The sequence below is a fragment of the Tamandua tetradactyla genome, chromosome 8, assembly GCF_023851605.1.
Source record: "Tamandua tetradactyla isolate mTamTet1 chromosome 8, mTamTet1.pri, whole genome shotgun sequence".
Lineage (NCBI taxonomy): Eukaryota > Metazoa > Chordata > Mammalia > Pilosa > Myrmecophagidae > Tamandua > Tamandua tetradactyla.
Genome location: NC_135334.1, coordinates 58,783,227 through 58,801,703, shown reverse-complemented (window position 1 = coordinate 58,801,703; position 18,477 = coordinate 58,783,227). Strand labels below are relative to the sequence as shown.

At 38.1% G+C, this 18,477-nt stretch overlaps 1 protein-coding gene across 7 annotated transcripts; it reads right to left on the bottom strand.

Moving 5' to 3' along the window:
* Positions 1-909: 909 nt before the first annotated feature.
* Positions 910-6,562, bottom strand: CREBZF (CREB/ATF bZIP transcription factor). Of its 7 annotated transcripts, none has more exons than XR_013156679.1 (4): positions 5,204-6,562; positions 4,569-4,996; positions 3,794-3,862; positions 910-2,023 (listed from the first exon to the last, which is right to left on the bottom strand). XR_013156679.1 is itself a non-coding variant. In XM_077113400.1 (2 exons), exons 1-2 carry the CDS (start codon positions 6,262-6,264, stop codon positions 4,981-4,983), a joined length of 1,077 nt encoding a protein of 358 aa, XP_076969515.1. In that variant the 5' UTR covers positions 6,265-6,562; the 3' UTR covers positions 910-4,980. The 7 variants fall into 7 exon arrangements, 1 of the variants encoding a protein (XP_076969515.1); XR_013156677.1 differs by having other exon boundaries at positions 4,919-4,996; XR_013156675.1 differs by having other exon boundaries at positions 3,794-4,996.
* Positions 6,563-18,477: the final 11,915 nt, after the last annotated feature.

The following is an 18,477-nucleotide window of genomic DNA, read 5'->3' as shown; positions in this document are numbered from 1 at the left end:
TTACATTATTTGTATACCTAATAATGATAAGTTATTTTACTTTCTAAATAAAATTATCTCCTATTTAATTTTTCTGCATTTTAAAACCCCATGTACTATAGTGTAAATGGCCATCTATGGTCTTGATCAGAGCTCAACTGGGTATCATAAGATGGTATGGAATGACTTTTATTAAGGCTATATGTAAAGGTACTCAGATTCAAACATGTAAAAGATACTGTGCTGGCCAAACAAAACACTGCAAGTTTCTACTGAAATACCTCCTTTGATCCCTGGCCTAGCACAGGGAATAGTAAAAATACAAAACTAGAGAGGTTCTCAAAACTACAGTGATAATGGGTTTGGGAAAAAATAAACACCTGAAAATATCTTAACCACCAAGTCAACTTTCAAGAATCAGCAGATTTAGCTTAAAAATTTGACTCAATTACTGAGACCTTAAGCTATACCTTCAAAATGTTGAACTACAGGATAAGAGGAGCGTTGGTCACAAGGTTTTCACAATCACATGGACAGACCTTAAAAGCTCTATAGTTATTCAATTATCTTCAAGAACCAAGGCTACTGAATTACAGTTCAACAGTTTCAGATATTTCTCTCTAGCTACTCCAATACTCTCACTGCTGTATTTTAAGCATGATTTTTCTGTAAACGCATCATTTCTCTAGTAACATTTTTTTTAAAGAAAAAAATACTGAACTAGGTAATCGCATATTTAAAATTCATTATCAGGGAATTATCCACTTTATGTTCTATCAAAGCAGTAGTTATGGTCAGCAAATGATACCGGTGCCTAAACATTTCGTTGTAGAATTATAACCAGCTGTACTATATAGAAGCAGCAGTCACTTATGTATAAACCAGTCGGAATTTTCTTTGCTGCCTGGCTACAAAGGCACCACACACAGATTACAAGAAACTGAGTGGGTTTAATAAAGTTGAACAATACCGTACAATAACCAACTGTAACTAATACTAAATCATTCTGGAAAGAAAAGAAATAGGAGCCTATCTCCTACTCTCTTCCACTTCTAGCATCTGCACACTTCCAAACTTGAGTCAATAAAATAAAATGACTCAATCTAGATCATGTGAAGGATGTAGTAACATAATCCAACAAAAATGAAATAAAACTTTTCAGAGCGCTCTTCATACTGTAATAGCTGTAATATTTCAATTATGTAAAACCATATGCCAAAACGTGCCACTCCCATCATCTAGAATACTACAGTCCTTATGTAACACTAGACAAATTTTAATATAAAACAGTAGAAACTAGTATACCATTCATTAGCAACCTCACACAAATATCACAAAACAGTGTCAAATACTCAGAGAAAACTCAAGCCAAAACCTCAGAATCTACCCATCCTGGTGTTTCCCTGAATTGTAATTTAACTCTACTCACACATTTAGCCATAATCAAGTCTTTCGAAGATATACAGACAAATCAATTTGTGCATCTATTTAAAAAAAGACTATTCTTCATAAAATTAAGGACTCTAATTTTGATATTCTACTTAGTAAGCTGTCTACCTGTACTTTCACAAATTACTGCTCATATTCCAGGAAATACGAACTCATGATATGCCTTGTGATCACTGATGGCTTGTTTATGTAATTCTAGTCCACTAAATGAAATTCCATAGAATGTGGTCTTGATTATGTAAAGAATCTAATATTCCTTGATGAAATACTACAGTTCTCTTCTCCAAAAAAAATTGTTAATTACAATTTTTTAAAGGTATGCAAAAAAAAAAGTATATTTTTGTTCCAAAATTAATTTAGTCTCAAGTATTTCTAGTAAGTCTTTCAAGGATTCCAGAGAATCTTTTCATATCTCCATTTCTGGAAAGTGAAATCAGTACAGAAGTAATTTGGGAACTTGAAAATGGCATTCTTTTTTTTTTTTCAGCAGATGCCAAATTTTTGACCGACATGGCTCCCACAATTACTTTGTTACCATCAGTCCAGTCAGTTAACAGGTTGTAGGAAAAGATTCGTTTTTGCAGACACTGCTAAGCTGTTTAAAGAGAAGAGAGAGAGATTAATTTAGTGATTATAAAAATGCACATTTAATTAAAATATTTTGAACACTTTTTGTTGTCTTCTATTAGAAGTGTGACTACATTTTAACAAATGCAGACTTTTTAATTAAGCCTGGAATAGGAAGTTCAAAAACAGTAAGTCAATGATAGAAATATGTCAAGATGATGTGTTAGTTCAATTAATGTATGATTTCCTGCCACCATAAGAAGACAATTAGTTTAAAAGCTAAATTTTAGGTCTAGTTCTATATCATTTTATCATTTTCATAACAGCCTAGGAACCAGAAGCACAATTAGGAAAAAAAAAAGAGAAGTTTCCCAAATACTAAACTGTTTTCATCCTTTAAAATAAATAGAGCCAAGCCTATGAATTTCAAAACAATCCATATTATATTCCAGAAACCTCCTTTGTCCAAATACTAACCATTCAAAACACAATTTTCTTAAAATAGTAAGACAACAGTTTCATATTAATCATAACTTTTTTAATTAACAAGGAATGAATAGGACACTTTAAAATATTGTTCACTACATACCGAAATAAACAGATCTGTTGTAAATTCAGAAACCCAAACATTTACAGTAAGATGTGCGTACACATAAATATGACCAAATTTATTTAAAGCCCCATTAGATAGATCCTAGATACATACAATTACCACGTAAAAACAATACCATGAACTTGATGTAAAAAAACAACAAAATCATTAAGTCACCAAAATTAGAAGAAAAAAAATGAAATGGGAACTAAGAAAAGACAGTTAATAAAACATGAGGAACCTAACAAAGCAGCTGTAAAAATTGGCCATACTAATCTTTCCATTTTCAAAAGTATGTCCAAAAACTGCCACTTATAAAATGACATTCTAAAAATCTATATCTGGAATTTCAAAGCATCTCAATTTAGAAAGCTCTGACTACTGTTTCTCCCCAGTCTCAAACTTCAAAAAATGCAAGAAAAGCACTGACGTGAAGAAGAAAATATTCCAAAGGAGTGATATAATTTTTAGAAAAACACTCTTACTGCTTTCAGAACCTTTTGATTAAGACCCACAGTCAGTATTAACAACAAATTTTTCCTATTTTCATCCACTATTTTCCAATGTCATGTTAGAGATGAATAAATTCTTTGAGCCCATAACTGAAAGATCAACAAACCTGGTTTTATTATGACACCATATTTTTTGTCATTGATACTGCACAAAATTATATACAAAGAAATATATACAAAATGTTCAAGTATTAGTTAAATTTCAATTCAAGGCTTCTGATTCAAAAAGCTACATTTAACATATTCCATAAAGATAGCACAAATAATTTCAAATAAGTTTTCGAACTACTTTTGGTTTATATATATAATTCAGTAGGCACTAAAAATCCATGCAGCTGCATTGTGAGAGGCTTGCTCCTGCACTAAGGTATAAGCAGGTTCATCGCTCCAGATTGTGAGTTTGGCTACTACCCATTCATGCTCAAGTGCAGTAGGTGATTTTACAAAATATGCTGTGATGCACTGGAAACCAGAGACCAATTTAGAGCTCAAATCTTAATATCTAGCAACAAAACATTTACAGTTGTGCAAGAACATGGATTCCATTTCCATAACCAAGTAACAACAAAATAAAACATTTTAAAGATAACTTACATCTTTGGACTGCTGGAAAATACTTTTAATTATGAACATTTCAAAAATAAAAGACAGCAGAAGCCCTGATATTACCTCTTCTCCTCATTTCTTATACTACCTTTTAAAATAAAGCAGGAAATGTGGCCAGGAGCTGGTCCCGTCTCTTCTGCCCCAACAGCTGTATCCACTTTAGCACAAAGAAAAACAAGGATGCTAAATACGTATATACTTTATAAAACAGTGATGTTTCACAAAGAATTTCTTAATGCTTCTTACACTGAAAGACACTACTATATCAATTCACACAACTGGACAACAGCTTAATAAGAGTACTTCAAAAGAATATGTCCCATTTTTGGAAAAATCATGCCATTTAAGTGGTCAGATCCATTTAATTAAAAAATTTTTAAAGCGGCCAAATGCCTTTGAAATAACGAAAATAAGATTCTTTGTGAAGCCTCACTTTACACTTTTTCATTCACATTTCACAACCTTCAATATCTAATCATACATACATAAATTTAACCTAAAATTTTAATACAGCAAAAATAAAGATGTTCAACAATTTATTCATACTCAGTGATAAGGTAATCACTATGCTGGTCCTCAAAGAAACATTTCATTAAACGTTCTTATTCTTCCTCCAATCAACTAACACAAGAATGTAATATGCAAATTAATTTTCAACTTCTCTAATGGTGAGATATTAAAATCTGCTAATCTGAGCACTCTGTATCTTAGACTGAAAACTAACTGAATAAAGAGATTTGTCATCTCTACAAAATATCACATTGTTCATGCCCCTAATACTTATTGCCAACCTCTCAAAAGTTGCTATAAATTGAAATTCCAATTTGCATCTTGTACAACTCGGAACTTCCATTCAACTTCACCTGTTTCACTGTGTCCAAACTGTATCTCTATAAGCAGGTTTCAGTGTACAGTTGGAACCGATGTCATCCAAGGCCATGTCCACACTGGGGACAGAAGAGCTAGGTACACGCAAGTCTGAACAAGGGGACACATTAGCAGCTATTTCAACCATAAGAAGCATCTTAAACACATTATTTGACCAGCACAAGTCTGTTTCCAGGGTGGACAGGGCCCAAATTCGATTTCCCCTCCCACTTTCCAAAAAAGAAAAAACAAAACAAAAAAAACACACACACACAATTGAGATGTTGCCCATTAAAGTAGACTAAGCAGCAGAGCATGAGCGTTACGTGAAGAGATGGATCCTTACCAGGTTGTGAGGCGGGAACCACTGTTCTGTAACCCCTACAACGGAGCCTGGCAGGAAGGAAATCACCTAAAAAAGAAACTGTCAGAGAGATTTAATAGTCACATGTTATCATTAGGAGTTGGTTACAGTGTCACATTCATGCTTTTAGCTAAACATTAACGATTCAATATTACTTTTTCCTCCTCTGACATGTGTCCAGTGAAGATGTCCCACTAAGGTGTTTTACATGGTGTAAGGGAGTTGAAAGGGGTAAACGTGGATAAAGAGCAGATTACTTGACCCTACATTTTAAGAGAAGACGACGCCTTCCGGGCGCACGCCGAGCAGAACTCCACCGACACCTTATCCTTGTCCACATGAAGACACACTCCTCCCGCTGAATCGTCCTCTTCCAGCAGGTCCTGCTGCTGCTTTCCCACAGGCAGAGCGTAGTCATGGTCACCGGCAGGCGAGTCTCTGAAGAGAGAGGTGGTCAGCCGCAGTCCCACGCCGCTCAGCCGGCTCAGCAAGCGAGCCAATCCGGTCTCGTTGGCTAAGACAGCACGTAGATAGCGACTCTCCTCCTGCAGTGCTTGCACGCGTTTGCCCAGCTCCCGATTCTCGGCCCGCAGCTCCTGGTTCTCGGCTGCTAGACCCCGGACCCGACTCTCCAGCCCCATTACATACTCCTTCTTCTTCAGCCGATTAAGACGGGCAGCGGCCGCCGCCGCCTTCCGAGGACTCTTTGTCGCCGCCTGGTTGTTGTCGTTGCCGCTGCCACTGCCTCCTCCCGGGGATTTTCTCCGCCTCTTTTCGCTACTGCCACTGTCAGTGCCGCTGCTGCAGCCCCCGATACCGTTTAACAGCCTCTGCAGCAGGTCTGAAAAGCGCTGCATCTCGGCAGCCGCAGCTTCGTCATCGTCGTCCCCTCTCCAAAGGCCGCCGCTATCCGAGCCGCCGCCGGACGAGGAGAGCGGACCGGGCGAGCTGAGCCCGGGTTCCAGGTGCCAGTCCGGTTGCCGGGGGTCCAGCAGATCCGCCAGTTCCAGCCCGGACAGAAAGTCCATGTCCTCCGGCTCCTCCCCCGGGACACTAGCGATAGCCTCCTCCTCCATTGCCTCAGGAGAGGGCGCGCGCACGGCCACGCCGCCGCGGCTCCCCCTCCCGGCCTCCAACTCGCCCTCGTCGCCGCGCGGCTGTTTGCGGCCGGGAGATCCGGCCGCCGCCGTCTCCTCCGCAGCCGCCGCCGCCACCGTCCGGATCACGTCTGGGGGCAGCGAACAGGCCGAGCCTGGCGCTGGACTCTCGCTGCGGGTCGGAGAGTCTCTGCCCGAGGCCGCCAGTAGCTTGGTCAGGCTATGCCTCATGGGGCCCGGCGGTGGGCCCACGTAGGCCTCGGCCCCTCAGACCGAGCCTCGCGGGCCCCACGGACCCCAGCGCGGGGAGCCGGGGCGTTGGCTGGAGGGAAGTGTAGGGGAAGGTCCAAGGGGCCTCCCGCCTCTCTTGGCTGGTCGACCCCCCGCGCAGGGCGGGGGGTAGGGATGGGAGAACGATGAGGCAAAGCCCAGCGATGACTCGGCCGCACCGCTCAGACGACGGCCTGGCCGGAAGTCCGTCGCTCTGATCTAGCCCCTCCTATCGCGTTTCGCGCTCCTGCAAGGTCTAACATCGCGAGAATTCAGAATGCTCTGGAGCGGGAGTAATTCTAGGTCTCCAATGATGTCATAGTAACAGCGGCAAAAATAACATACCTACCCCAGATTTATTTTAGTAATGGTCTACCCTCGCTGCACTTATTTCTTAGTCCTCTGTACCACAGCTTCCACTCCCAGTGAAGCCATTCTCAAAAACTGATCTTCTAGATTACCGTATGTTTTTATAATTTTAAACAGTTATTCTGTATTTCTCTGGAATTTAAAATTGATCACCAGATCCCTCCTGAGTTGCTGCTTTCCCACTTCCTTTATAAGATCGTTTCACTCAAACACTTATAGAGTAATACAGAAAATTAGGTAAATAATCATTAATATGTAACTTTTCCAAGTTTTTATTATGAAAATTACCATAGAGAAAATTTGAAAGATTAGTATAGTAACCACCCTGATTCAACAATAGTACCAAATGCCCAGATGCAACAATTCAAAAAGCTGTTAATATTGCTTTATTTAGATATGTGTAAACGTAAGTTTTTTAAATCATTCTTAAATTGCAGACGAGACACCTCACTCCTAAATACCTCAGCATGCATCTCTAAAACTGACAGGCTCCTTCATTATCATACTATTAACAACTCCTGAGAAAATTAATCATTTCCAAATATTATCTAATACCCAGACTGTAATCAAACTTCCTCAGTTGTCTTTAAATTAAATAGCTTTTATACTTTGTTTTTTTTTTTTTTTTTTACCAGAATCACTCAATGCATTTAGTTGTTGTGGAGGGTTTTGTTTGTTTGTTTGTTTGTTTGTTTGTTTGTTTTTCTCGTTTCTTAAAGTGAAACCATCCCATCCATTTTTTTTCTTTTAATATTAACTTTTCAAAAAAGACCAGTTCAGTTGTCTTGAAGTATGCTCACGTCATGGATTTGTCTGATTATTTCATCATGGGTATAAAGATCATTGCAAATAACACAAACAATGCAGACATGTATAAATAAGTAAAAAGATACAGACATGTATAAACAAATAAAAAGATATTACCCACAATCTAAGTAGCCCCCAAAATTCCTTGTTCCTCCAGCCCCACAAGAAAATTAAGATTGGAAGCTGTTTACAAATATATTAGAATACAATGAAACAAAAGAATACAACGTTTGAAAAACAAGGCCAATGAAAATACAGATGAAATAGAAATCTAGGGGCTCAGAAAGGGGAGAAAGTTAGTATTGAATTGTATGGACATAAAGTCTTACACCATTATTCAAGGTGGGCTGTAAAATAGACTAAGTTTCTTGGTGTCCATAGAAAAGATGAGAATCAAACTTCCGTTTGTTTGCTCATGATTAAAGTATATACGAATTCCCTGGGGAAAACCATATTTCTAGTTCTCAGGTTTTATAAAAACTTTTGCATGGGCTACTGAATAAGTATATTCAGTGGTATTTAACAGGCTTTGTATGGCTGTTTCTTAGAGGGCTAGAAAGCAAGTTCCAGAAAAGCAAGGTAACTGATGTGTCCAAAATATCCAGAACAGTGCTTGGCATAAGTATAGATTTCAACAAATATTTGCTGAATGAATGAAAAATGAAGGTCTCCAGTTTGTGTTGAATGCCTAACATGAAAGCTCAATTGAATGAAAACAATACTGAAAAGGGCAAAAATAAGTACGACCTACGGTAATAAAGAGACTCCATGTCCTTCTTAACCTCTTTAGGAAAGGTGTTGTTGAAGTACAACAGCACACAATTCAAGGTTATACACACTCTGGCTTGCCCTGAGTTCTTCAAGTGTTCTGTGTGACTGGTAATCCCATCTGACTGCATTTTCTCCTTCGGCAAAATTTCACTATTGAATTGATTTATTATATTTTTTTCTTAAATTACAAAATTTTGGTTTGAATATACATGGATTTGGAACCTCTCCAATTAAATTAAGAGAAAAGCAGAAAATGGAAAGGAAGGGAAATTTTTACAATGTATCCTCAGAGGAAAAAAAAAGAAATCCAAGCAAAAGAAAACCTCCCAGAAGATGACTCCTCTTCCTCTTTCTCTGTTCTTCCTTTTCTTCTTATTCCTCTCCCTGTCTTCTTCTCCACAGCTGTTATTTTTAATAAGTAAAAAGATACAGACATGTATAAACAAGTAAAAAGATATTACCCACAACCTAAGTACCCCAAAAATCACCATTATTAAAATTTTGGCGTATATTGTTTTTTAATAAGTAAAAAGATACAGACATGTATAAACAAGTAAAAAGATATTACCCACAATCTAAGTACCCCAAAAATAACCACTATTAAAATTTTGGTGTATATTGTCAAGAGCTTTTTCTTTGAATGCTACTGTTTTGGCATGAACATATTGTGGACATCTTTCACACAACCAAATGTAGATCCACATGCTTATTTTTAATTGCTGTCTAAAATTCGATTGCATGGACTTTCAAACTTTTATTCAACCTAATTCCTTATTGATAACACTAAGATTGTATTGAAGTTTATACTATTATAAGCAACACTATAATGTTGAGCAAACATCTTGTTCATTTATCTTTAAGGTAAAATCTTAGAGGTAGAATTCCTGGGTGCGATTTGCATACATAGACCCTTATTACCTAACAAAGACTTATCAGTTTATACTCTCAGCAATGGTATATGCCTGTTTTTTTGTTTCCTACCCACTCAATGATACTGAATGCATTGTTTTTAATATGTGCTAATCCAAAAATCAAAAATGGTACCTTCTGTTTGCAGTTCTTTGATTACTGAACGGTTGAATATTTTTTCTCATGACTACTCTTCTAATGTGACTAAGCTTTTTGCCTCCTTAGCCCATTTTTCTTTTAAACTGGGCAAAAGGGTTTGTCTTGTATTTTCCTCCTGGATTTATTTGAGCTCTTTGCTTTATAAGGAAAACACTCCTTTGTCGGTTATATAAGTTCCAACTACTTTTTTCCTAGTTGACCATTTCTTTGAGGGGGATGGGGGAGGCTGCTTATTTCCTTGCTTTGCTATAATTTTTAAATAGTTGGTCTATTAAATTATATTCACAGTTTTGGCTTTGGTGCTAAGCTTCTAAAGGCCCTCCTAGCCCAAAATAACTAATATTACCTGCTTTTAGCAGCTTTTAAATTACTTCTATTTATATTTTGCTAAGAATTTCTAACAACCTGAGTGGCTATTTCATTTAAACCTTTTTCCATTTGAGATCGATTCTGGTATAAATGTGTGGTAAGAATTTATCTTTTCATAAGGTTATCTGCAACAATGCAATTTATTGAACAGTCCATACATGTCTCCCTGATTCCCCAACATGTATGCTACATGTGAAGTTCTTATATCACTTGGATCTATTTCTGATCTTTTTCACTGATCAATCTAACCATCCTGGAACGAAAACCACTCCATTTTTATTGCAGTTTATAATAAACTTTAATATTTCATGGGGCAAGTCTCTCCTTGGTAGTTTTATTTTCTGAGAATCTTCTTGCTATACTTGAATATTTAGATAACTTCTAGATAACATTAGAAAATTTTCCCAGTTCAAAAAATCCTGGAATTTTTGTGGAAATTGCATTAAACATATTAATATATTTTTACCAGGTATTTTACACAAATTTTTACTGCTGGGATATATTATTTCTTCATTTGTATTTTCTAAGTGGTTATTGTTGCTATACAAGAAAACTATTGATCTTTTTGTTAAATGTTTAGGTGACTATCTCACTGAATTTTCTTAATAGATTTTTTTTTCAGTTTATTCATTCATATTTTCCTAGTAGACAATCATATCACTGATTGTTTCAGTTTCCTGGCTGCCAAAGCAAATACATGCAATGGGTGGCTTAAACAATGGAAAAGCTCACGGTTTTGAGTTTAGGAGAAATCCAAATCAAGACATTATCAAGGTGATTCTTTCTCCCAGAAGACTGGTGTTTTGGGGCATCAATCTTTGGTCTTTGGTTTTTCTGTAACATGGCAATGCGTGTAGTGGCCTCCTGGCTTCTTCTTTCTTATCTGGGGTCCCTTGACTTTCAGCTTTTTTTTTTTTTCTTTTTGACACTCACTCTGCTAATAAAGGACTCTAATCTGGATTAAAACCCAATCTGATTCATTTGGGCCACGCCTTAACTAAAGTAGCGTCTTGTAGAGATCTTATTTATAGTGGGTCCACACCCACAGGAATCAATTAAAGTTTAGAAACATGTTCTTCTGGGGTAGCTCCAAACCAAACTACTATCATCCCTAAATAATGACCATTTTGCTTCCTTCTCTTCAATATGTATTATTTCATTATCTTGAGCAATAATGAAATAGCACTTTCAGACTAATGTTGACAGTGTTGATAGTGAACTTCCTTGTCTTATTCCTGACTTTGATAGAGATGCCTCTAGTGTCTGGCTGTTGGTTGAGATGGATCTTTTTATTGGGTTAAGAAACAAGCTTCTATTTGTATTTTATTTAGCATACCAACGGCATGAATTGTTATTTATTTCATTAAATGCCCTGCAGAATGAATCAGGATTTAGCTATACTCTAAGTCTTTGGACAGAAGTTGATAGAGCCAGGTGAGAATTCTCTGAAATTCATTAGTTTAAAATTATTGTGAGAAGTTAAGCCATACACTTCTGTGCACTGGGAATGGAATTTGAGAACTATCAGTTCAGCTCCCCACAGTTAAATAATGGTTATGCAAAACTTGTCCCATCTGAAGCATGTATCTATGTTACTCTGCATCTTCCTGGGATTGCAGGACCAGATCTCAAAAAAGAAATAATTTGTTCAGTCATTATACACACACACACACACACAGGGTGTACTTCTAACTATGTATTTTTATAAGCATTGTGGATATAGGGATGAACAAGGTTAATAGAGTCCTTGCTTTCATGGAAACTACTTTATAGTGGGAGAAGTCACTTAAATAAATGATAAAATATTAACTAATAAAAATGCTTTGTAGAGAATTTTAAAAGGGTGGTATGATTAAAAATTAATGTATGGCTATTTTAGATTGGATGATCAATGGAGGATTCCCTGAAGAGGTAAGATTTAAGCTGAAATCTGAGTGATAGGAAAGAAATTGCTTCCCTCCCCTAACCCACTCCCTACCCCCAATACTGAGAGAAAAAAGAACATTCCAGGAGAGGGAAATAGTTATAACAAAGGCCCTGAAGGTAGACTTAACTAGGTGTGTTCAAAAATGAAGACAAAATGGCTGAAGCAGCATGGGCAAGAGAGGAAAATCATAAGAAATGTTTTGGTATGCATGTTATCTGCAACTGAGTAAATTATATGTTTATAAATATACAAGAATTTCATTGAAACTCTGAGGAAGAAAAATCCTGAAACTCTTTAGCAAGCTTGGAATACAAAATGATGGGTGTTTTTGTTTGTCTGTTTTGTTCAGTAGTCTTTGTTACCACTTAACATGTTTAACTCTTTTTTTTCCATGGATGATCCTACCTCTTTTAATCATATATACTTTGTCCAAAAAGAGGAATGGCAACCTGTCCCCTGAGAAATGTGAGCATAAATTAGTCTGTTGGCACATTAGAAGATAGGTCTGATAGTGTCAGTTTCATGATGGATTAGATGTTGTCAGCTGAGAGTAGGAAGGAGAGTAGGAGTTTGGTAGGGGAACTTTTTGAGTAGTGAAATATGGAAAAAATTGTCGAAGGGGACAAGAAAGGGCTGACCAAATACGCTGAGGAGCCATCTGAGCTTAGAGACTGTGAGATTCAGTGCTCAACTTCAGGGAAAAAAACAGGATATTAGGGTAGGTAATTAAGAATGTTCTCAATACAACATAGCCAAACAGATCCCGTAGGGAGCTGCTATCAAATTGGAAAAATGGTAATATAGAAAGCTGCAATGTTGGCTTCAAGATTACTCTGCTTGAGCTGTGATCCAGGGATCAGGAAACTACTGCTGCTAGCAAAACTGTCAACCTCCATGTATTAATTATCTACTTCTGCCTAACAAATTACCCAAAACTTAACTTTAAAAAAAAATTAACATTTGTTATCTCTCACAGTTTCTGTTAGTCAGGAATTTTTGAGTGTCTTACAGCCAGGCAGTTCTGGCTCTGAAGTTCCCATGGAGTTCAGTCAGATGTTGACTGGGGCTACAGGATTCACTTTGAAGGTAGCTCACTCACATGGCTGACAAGTTGGTCCTGGGGAAAAGCCTTAGATCCCCCTTGATAAAAGTAAAACTCTAAGTGTAATTTAGGATCTTACAACTTTATTGAACAATTCATGATTTAAGCAGCATCCCACTGAGAAACTAGAAGGGAGCTCTGCTGAGGAAGTGGAAAGGGAAAAGTCACGTAGGATGAACACAGGAGCAAGTGAGGAAATATTCTGATTGGTTGATGTTAAGTTTCCATTTCACATAGGGGGATCATACCAAGAGGAGAACAGGTATACATTGATTATTATGGCATGTTTGTCCAATCTGATAAGCTATCTCTCCTGGACCAAAACTAGTTTTACCAACAGGTGTTGCTTATCTGCAGTTCTGTAGGGTATGCTCCATTTTCTTGGAAAGCCATACAGGTCAATTGTTTTTGTCTTCTGGAAAAGCCTTCTCCAAAAGAGATCCCCTCCCAGTAATGCCCAATGCAGGCAGCATTTTATTTTACTTAACACACTTCATGTAGGTCTCTCCACAAGCTGCATGTGTGTTTACACCAAGTGGTGGTTGGCTTCCCCCAGAGCAAGTGATTTCAGAGACCAATGCAGGAACAATATGTCCCAGCCTTTTTTGTCCCAGCCTCAGAAATCATATACTATCACATCCGCAATATTCATTGATCATACAAGTCAGCCCTTATTCACTGTGGGAGGGGACTACACAAAGATGGGAATACTAGGAAGATCCAGGAGGTACAGATTATTGGAGCTATCTTGGGGGTAGGCGCCACATCCCATAAAACTAGTGACTGGGGCAGTGTGACCATGGCTCAGCAGGCAGAATTCTCACCTTCCATGCTGGAGACCTGGTTTGAGTCCCGATGCCTACCCATGCAAAACAAACAAATAAACAAACAAACTAGTGACTGGACATAAGAATGCTGTTGCAGAAAAACTCCAATGTCTCCAGGAATGTGCCTGGTAAAAAGGGTAAAAGAGCTCCTGCTTCATTTGCACCTTCCAGGTATCAAAGGAGTCTGGGAATTAGAGCTTACTTTTGTTTCTTTTCCTTCAGCTTTTCAGTTTCTGTAATATAAGAAAGGACATTAAATCGGGGGGGGTGAAATTGATGACGAGTGCCAATCAGATCCTCTACAAAGACTTTATGGTATTTCAGCACCAATACACAGATTTATGGGATTTTCTACAGCAGAGAACTGGAGCAGGGATGTAGGGAATGGAGCTGAACCAGAGTTGAGTTTTTCTGAGTAGACACAGCAGAAGGACAAGTATGTTACAGATGCTAGAGCTATCATTTGAATATAGTTTGTTCACCCATGCAGTATAAGCTGGAGAGGATAGGAAGTGAAGCCATGAGGAGATGTCATAACTGGATGATAATTGAGGAATCAAGATGTCTTAGTTTGCCTAGCTGCTATGACAAAGACCACATAATGAATTGGTTTAGCAACAGGAATTAATGGCTCACAGCTTCAGAGGCTAGATATCCAAAATCAAGATGTCAGCAAGACCATTCTTTCTCCTTGAAGTCTATAACTTTGGGTGCTGGTTTGCTGCAATCCTTGAGGTTCCTTGGCTTGTATCTCTAGCTGCATCACATGGTGATCTCTCTGTTCTTGTGTCTGTGCTTCTTGTTTCCACAGACTTTTGGCTTCTCACTCCTCTCTGTGGCTTTTCTTTTTATAAAACCTCTGGTAACATGGATTACGACTCATCCTAATTCAGTTAACCACATCTTAACTAATAATAACATCTTCAAAAGGTCCTAGTTACAAATAAATTCATACTCACAGGAACACAAATGAAGAATATGTGTTTGTTGAGGTACAAAGGGATTTGAGTCTACAGGGCACTATTGGATTATGTTAACATATTTGCATGAATGAAGTGGAATTCCCAGTATGCTAACTGTATTTCCATTCCTTTATTTCCCTTTCAAGAGAGTGTTTTTTTAATGCAAATGAATGAGAGTTATATTATTATGGACAAACCTGGAGTCTGCTTTACTTTAAAAGGAAAAACATGTGTAACCAATCGTTCTAGTTTGCAAGCTGCAGGAATGCGATATACCAGAAATGAAATGGCTTTTTAAAAGGGGAATTCATTAAGTAGCAAGCTTACATGTTCTAAGACTATGAAAATGTCCAAATTAAAGCAGGGCTATAGAAAGGTCCAATCTAAGGCATCCAGTGAAAGATACTTGGTTCAAGAAGGCCAATGACATCCAGGGGTTTCTCTCTCAACTGGAAAGGCACATGGTGAACATGGCAACATCAGCTAGCTAGCTTTCTCTCCAGGCTTCTTGTTTCATGAAGCTCCCCCCTGAGGCATTTTCCTTCATCTCCAACAGTCTCTGGCTGCATGGGCTTTTGCAGCTCTCATGGCTCTTAAGCTTTTTCTAAAATGGTTCTCTCTTAAAGGGCTCCAGTAAGCAACCACACCTTGAATGGGTGGAAACATACCTCCATGGAAATCATCTAATCAAAAGTTACCACCCACAGTTGGGTGGGTCACATCTCCGTGGAAACAATCAAAAAGCACCCGCATAGCAGTACTGAATGAGGATTAAAGAAATTGGCTTTTCTGGGATACACAACAGTCAAACCAGCACACCAACCAAAATAATAAATTATTGGTATACTCCTCAACTAATCAAGTCTTATAGTTGCTGCCACTGAAATTAAGAATTGCTGCTTTGTTGGAGGAAAGTGAACAGCAGAAGCTTGGGCAGAAGAGATTTGGAAGAGTGGGTATAGAGCATGTCAGGTTCTGATAGCAAGGTCTGCACTGCTCTTGCCCTCTTCTTATGTAGGAATTGTTTCATCTCTGATGACTGGCATCTTAGAGCCAGAATCTGGCTGAGGTGTTTCTGCTTCCCACTGCCAATTCCAAACGATTTCTCCTCCTTTCTTCTTCAGAAACCTCGGTTCTTTTTTGGTTCTAAATTTTAAATGTTGAAAATTTCAATCATATACAGAAGTAGAGAGAATAGTATATTGAATCCCTATATACCTATCACCCAGATTAACAATTATCTAGAGTTTGCCCCATTTGCTTCTTCCCCTTGCCTTTTTTTTCCTGAAATGTTTTAAAGTAATTCCTAGACATTATGTCATTTCATCCCTACACACGTCAGTATGCATCTTTAACTATAAGGTTATTTTTTTCTATAATCATAACACTATGATTACACCTAATAAAAGTATTTTGGATTTGTTAAAATTTAAAACCCAGTTGTGTTGGTTTGAAAGGATGTATGTCCCCTAGAAAAGCCATGTTTTAATCTAAATTCCATTTTGTAGAGGCAGAATAATCCCTATTCAATACTGTATGTTTGAATCTGTAATCAGATCATCTCACTGGAGATGTAATTAAATCAAGAGTGGTTGTTAAACTAGATTGGGTGATGACAGGTCTCCACCCATTTGGGTGGGTCTTGATAAGTTTCTGGAGTCCTACAAAAGAGGAAACATTTTGGAGAAAGAGAGGGATTCAGAGAGAGCAGAGAATGCTGCAGCATCACGAAGCAGAGAGTCCATAGCCAGTGACCTTTGGAGATGAAGAAGGAAAAGGGCTCCAGGGTACTTCATGAAACCATAAGACAGGAGAGAAAGCTAGCAGATGATGCTGTGTTCTCCATGTGCCCTTCCAGGTGAGAGAGAAACCGTGACTGTGTTCATCATGTGCCATTCCACATGAGAGAGAAACCCTGAACTTCACTGGCCTTCTTTAACCAAGGTATCTTTCCCTGGATGCCTTAGATTGGACATTTCTATAGACTTGTTTTAATTGGGACATTTTCTCAGCCTTAGAACTGTAAACTTGCAACTTAGTAAATTCCCCTTTTAAAAAGCCATTCTGTTCCTGGTATATTGCATTCTGGCAGCTAGCAAACTAGAACACCAGTCCATACTCAATTGTCTCAAAAATATCTACAGATGAGCTTGTTTGAAATGGGAAACAGACAAGTTTTATACATTCTATTGGGCTATGCCTCTTAAACACACACACATTTTTGTTCTCCAATGCCACTGATTTGTTGAAGAAATCAGATCAATAGTCCTGCTGAATGTCCCATATTCTAGATTTATCTCGTTGCTTTCTTGTAGTGTCATTTCACTTGTCCCACTAGCCCCTATAGTTTCTATAAACTGGAAGTTAGTGCTTACAGCTTAATTATCTTAAGGTTCAGTATTTTTGACAAGAATATTTCCTGGGAGGTGGTGCTCTTCATGTTGCAGGAGGACTCACATTATAATATCTGACTGAATTACTTCCTTTTAATATGTAATTTTCAGAGTAAAGAATTAATGACCAATGAGCTCTCTATTTGTTGTTTTTGTCCATTGTTTGGCTCTTTATTTTCTGGTGCATTATAGGGAATCATAGATTTAAAAATATTCAGTGTGAAATTACTCATCCTTGGCCTTTGAAAGCCCTCCAATTTGGCACTCAGATCTTTTTGACAGAATCTCATTAGCCTTTTGATAACTGTGTTGAAGATGTCATGTACCCCAGAAAAGGCCATGTTCTTTTAATCCATGCTTGTGAGTGCAGATCTATTATAGGTGGGACTTTCTAATTAGGTTGTTTCAATTGAGATGTGACCCACCCAATTCAAAGTGAGTCTTAATCCTTTACTATCCTTTACAAGAGGATAAAAGGCAGAGAAGTTTGGAGAGAGTTTGGAGAGAAACACCCAGAGAGAGAGGTCATGGAGGCAGAAAAGTCCAGGAGATAATAAGAGAATGTCCACAGACACTCAGTGAGAAAGCCACTGGAATCAGAAGCTGAAAGCAATGCAACCTGGGAGCAAAGGATCAGCAGATGCTGGCCATGTACCTTCCCATGTGACAGAGATGTCCCAGATGCTGGTGGCCTTTCTTCAGAGTCCAGGTATGATCCTGTTGATACTTTCATTGGGACATTTTCACAGCCTAAGAACTGTAAATTGTAAATTAATAAATCCCCATTGTAAAGGCCAACCCATTTCTGGTATCTTGTATTCTGGCAGATTTAGCAAACCAAAACAATAGCTGTAATACCTACAACTAGATGTATCAGGCTCATCTTGTACATTTCCTACCCCATATCTGGTATCAGTCATTTTTTTTAGATCCTTCTGTGCTTGTTTGAAATGATGTATGTAGCCTAGAAAAGCCATGTTTCAATCCTAAACCCATTTTGTAAAAGCAGTCATTTCTTCTAATCCCTATTAAGAATTGTATGTTTGAAACTGTAATTAGATCATCTCCCTGGAGATGTGATTAATCAAGAGTGGTTGTTAAGCTGGATTAGGTAGAGGCGTATCTCCACTCATTTGGGTGGGTTTTGATTAATTTCTGGAGTCCTATAAAAGAGGAAACATTTTGGAGAATCAGAGAGATTTGGAGAGAGCAGAACGACATATCCACAAGAAGCAGAGGGTCCATCAGCCAGCAACCTTTGGAAATGAAGAAGGAAAACGCCTCCTGGGGAGCTTTGTGAAGGGAAGCCAGGAGAGAAAGCTAGCAGATGATGCTGTTTTTGCCACATGTCTTTCCAGATGAGAGAGAAACCCTGACTCTGTTCGCCACATGCCTTCTTACTTGAGAGAGAAACCCTGAACTTCATCGGCCTTCTTGAACCAAGGTATCTTTCCCTGGATGCCTTAGATTGGACATTTCCATGGACTTGCTTTAATTGGGACATTTTCTCAGTCTTAGAACTGTAAACTAGCAAATTATTAAATTCCCCTTTTTAAAATCCATTCCATTTCTTGGTATA

Bases quoted from the DNA above. Each gene is read 5' to 3' on its own strand.
- CREBZF (XM_077113400.1), bottom strand. From the start codon at position 6,264: ATGAGGCATAGCCTGACCAAGCTACTGGCGGCCTCGGGCAGAGACTCT.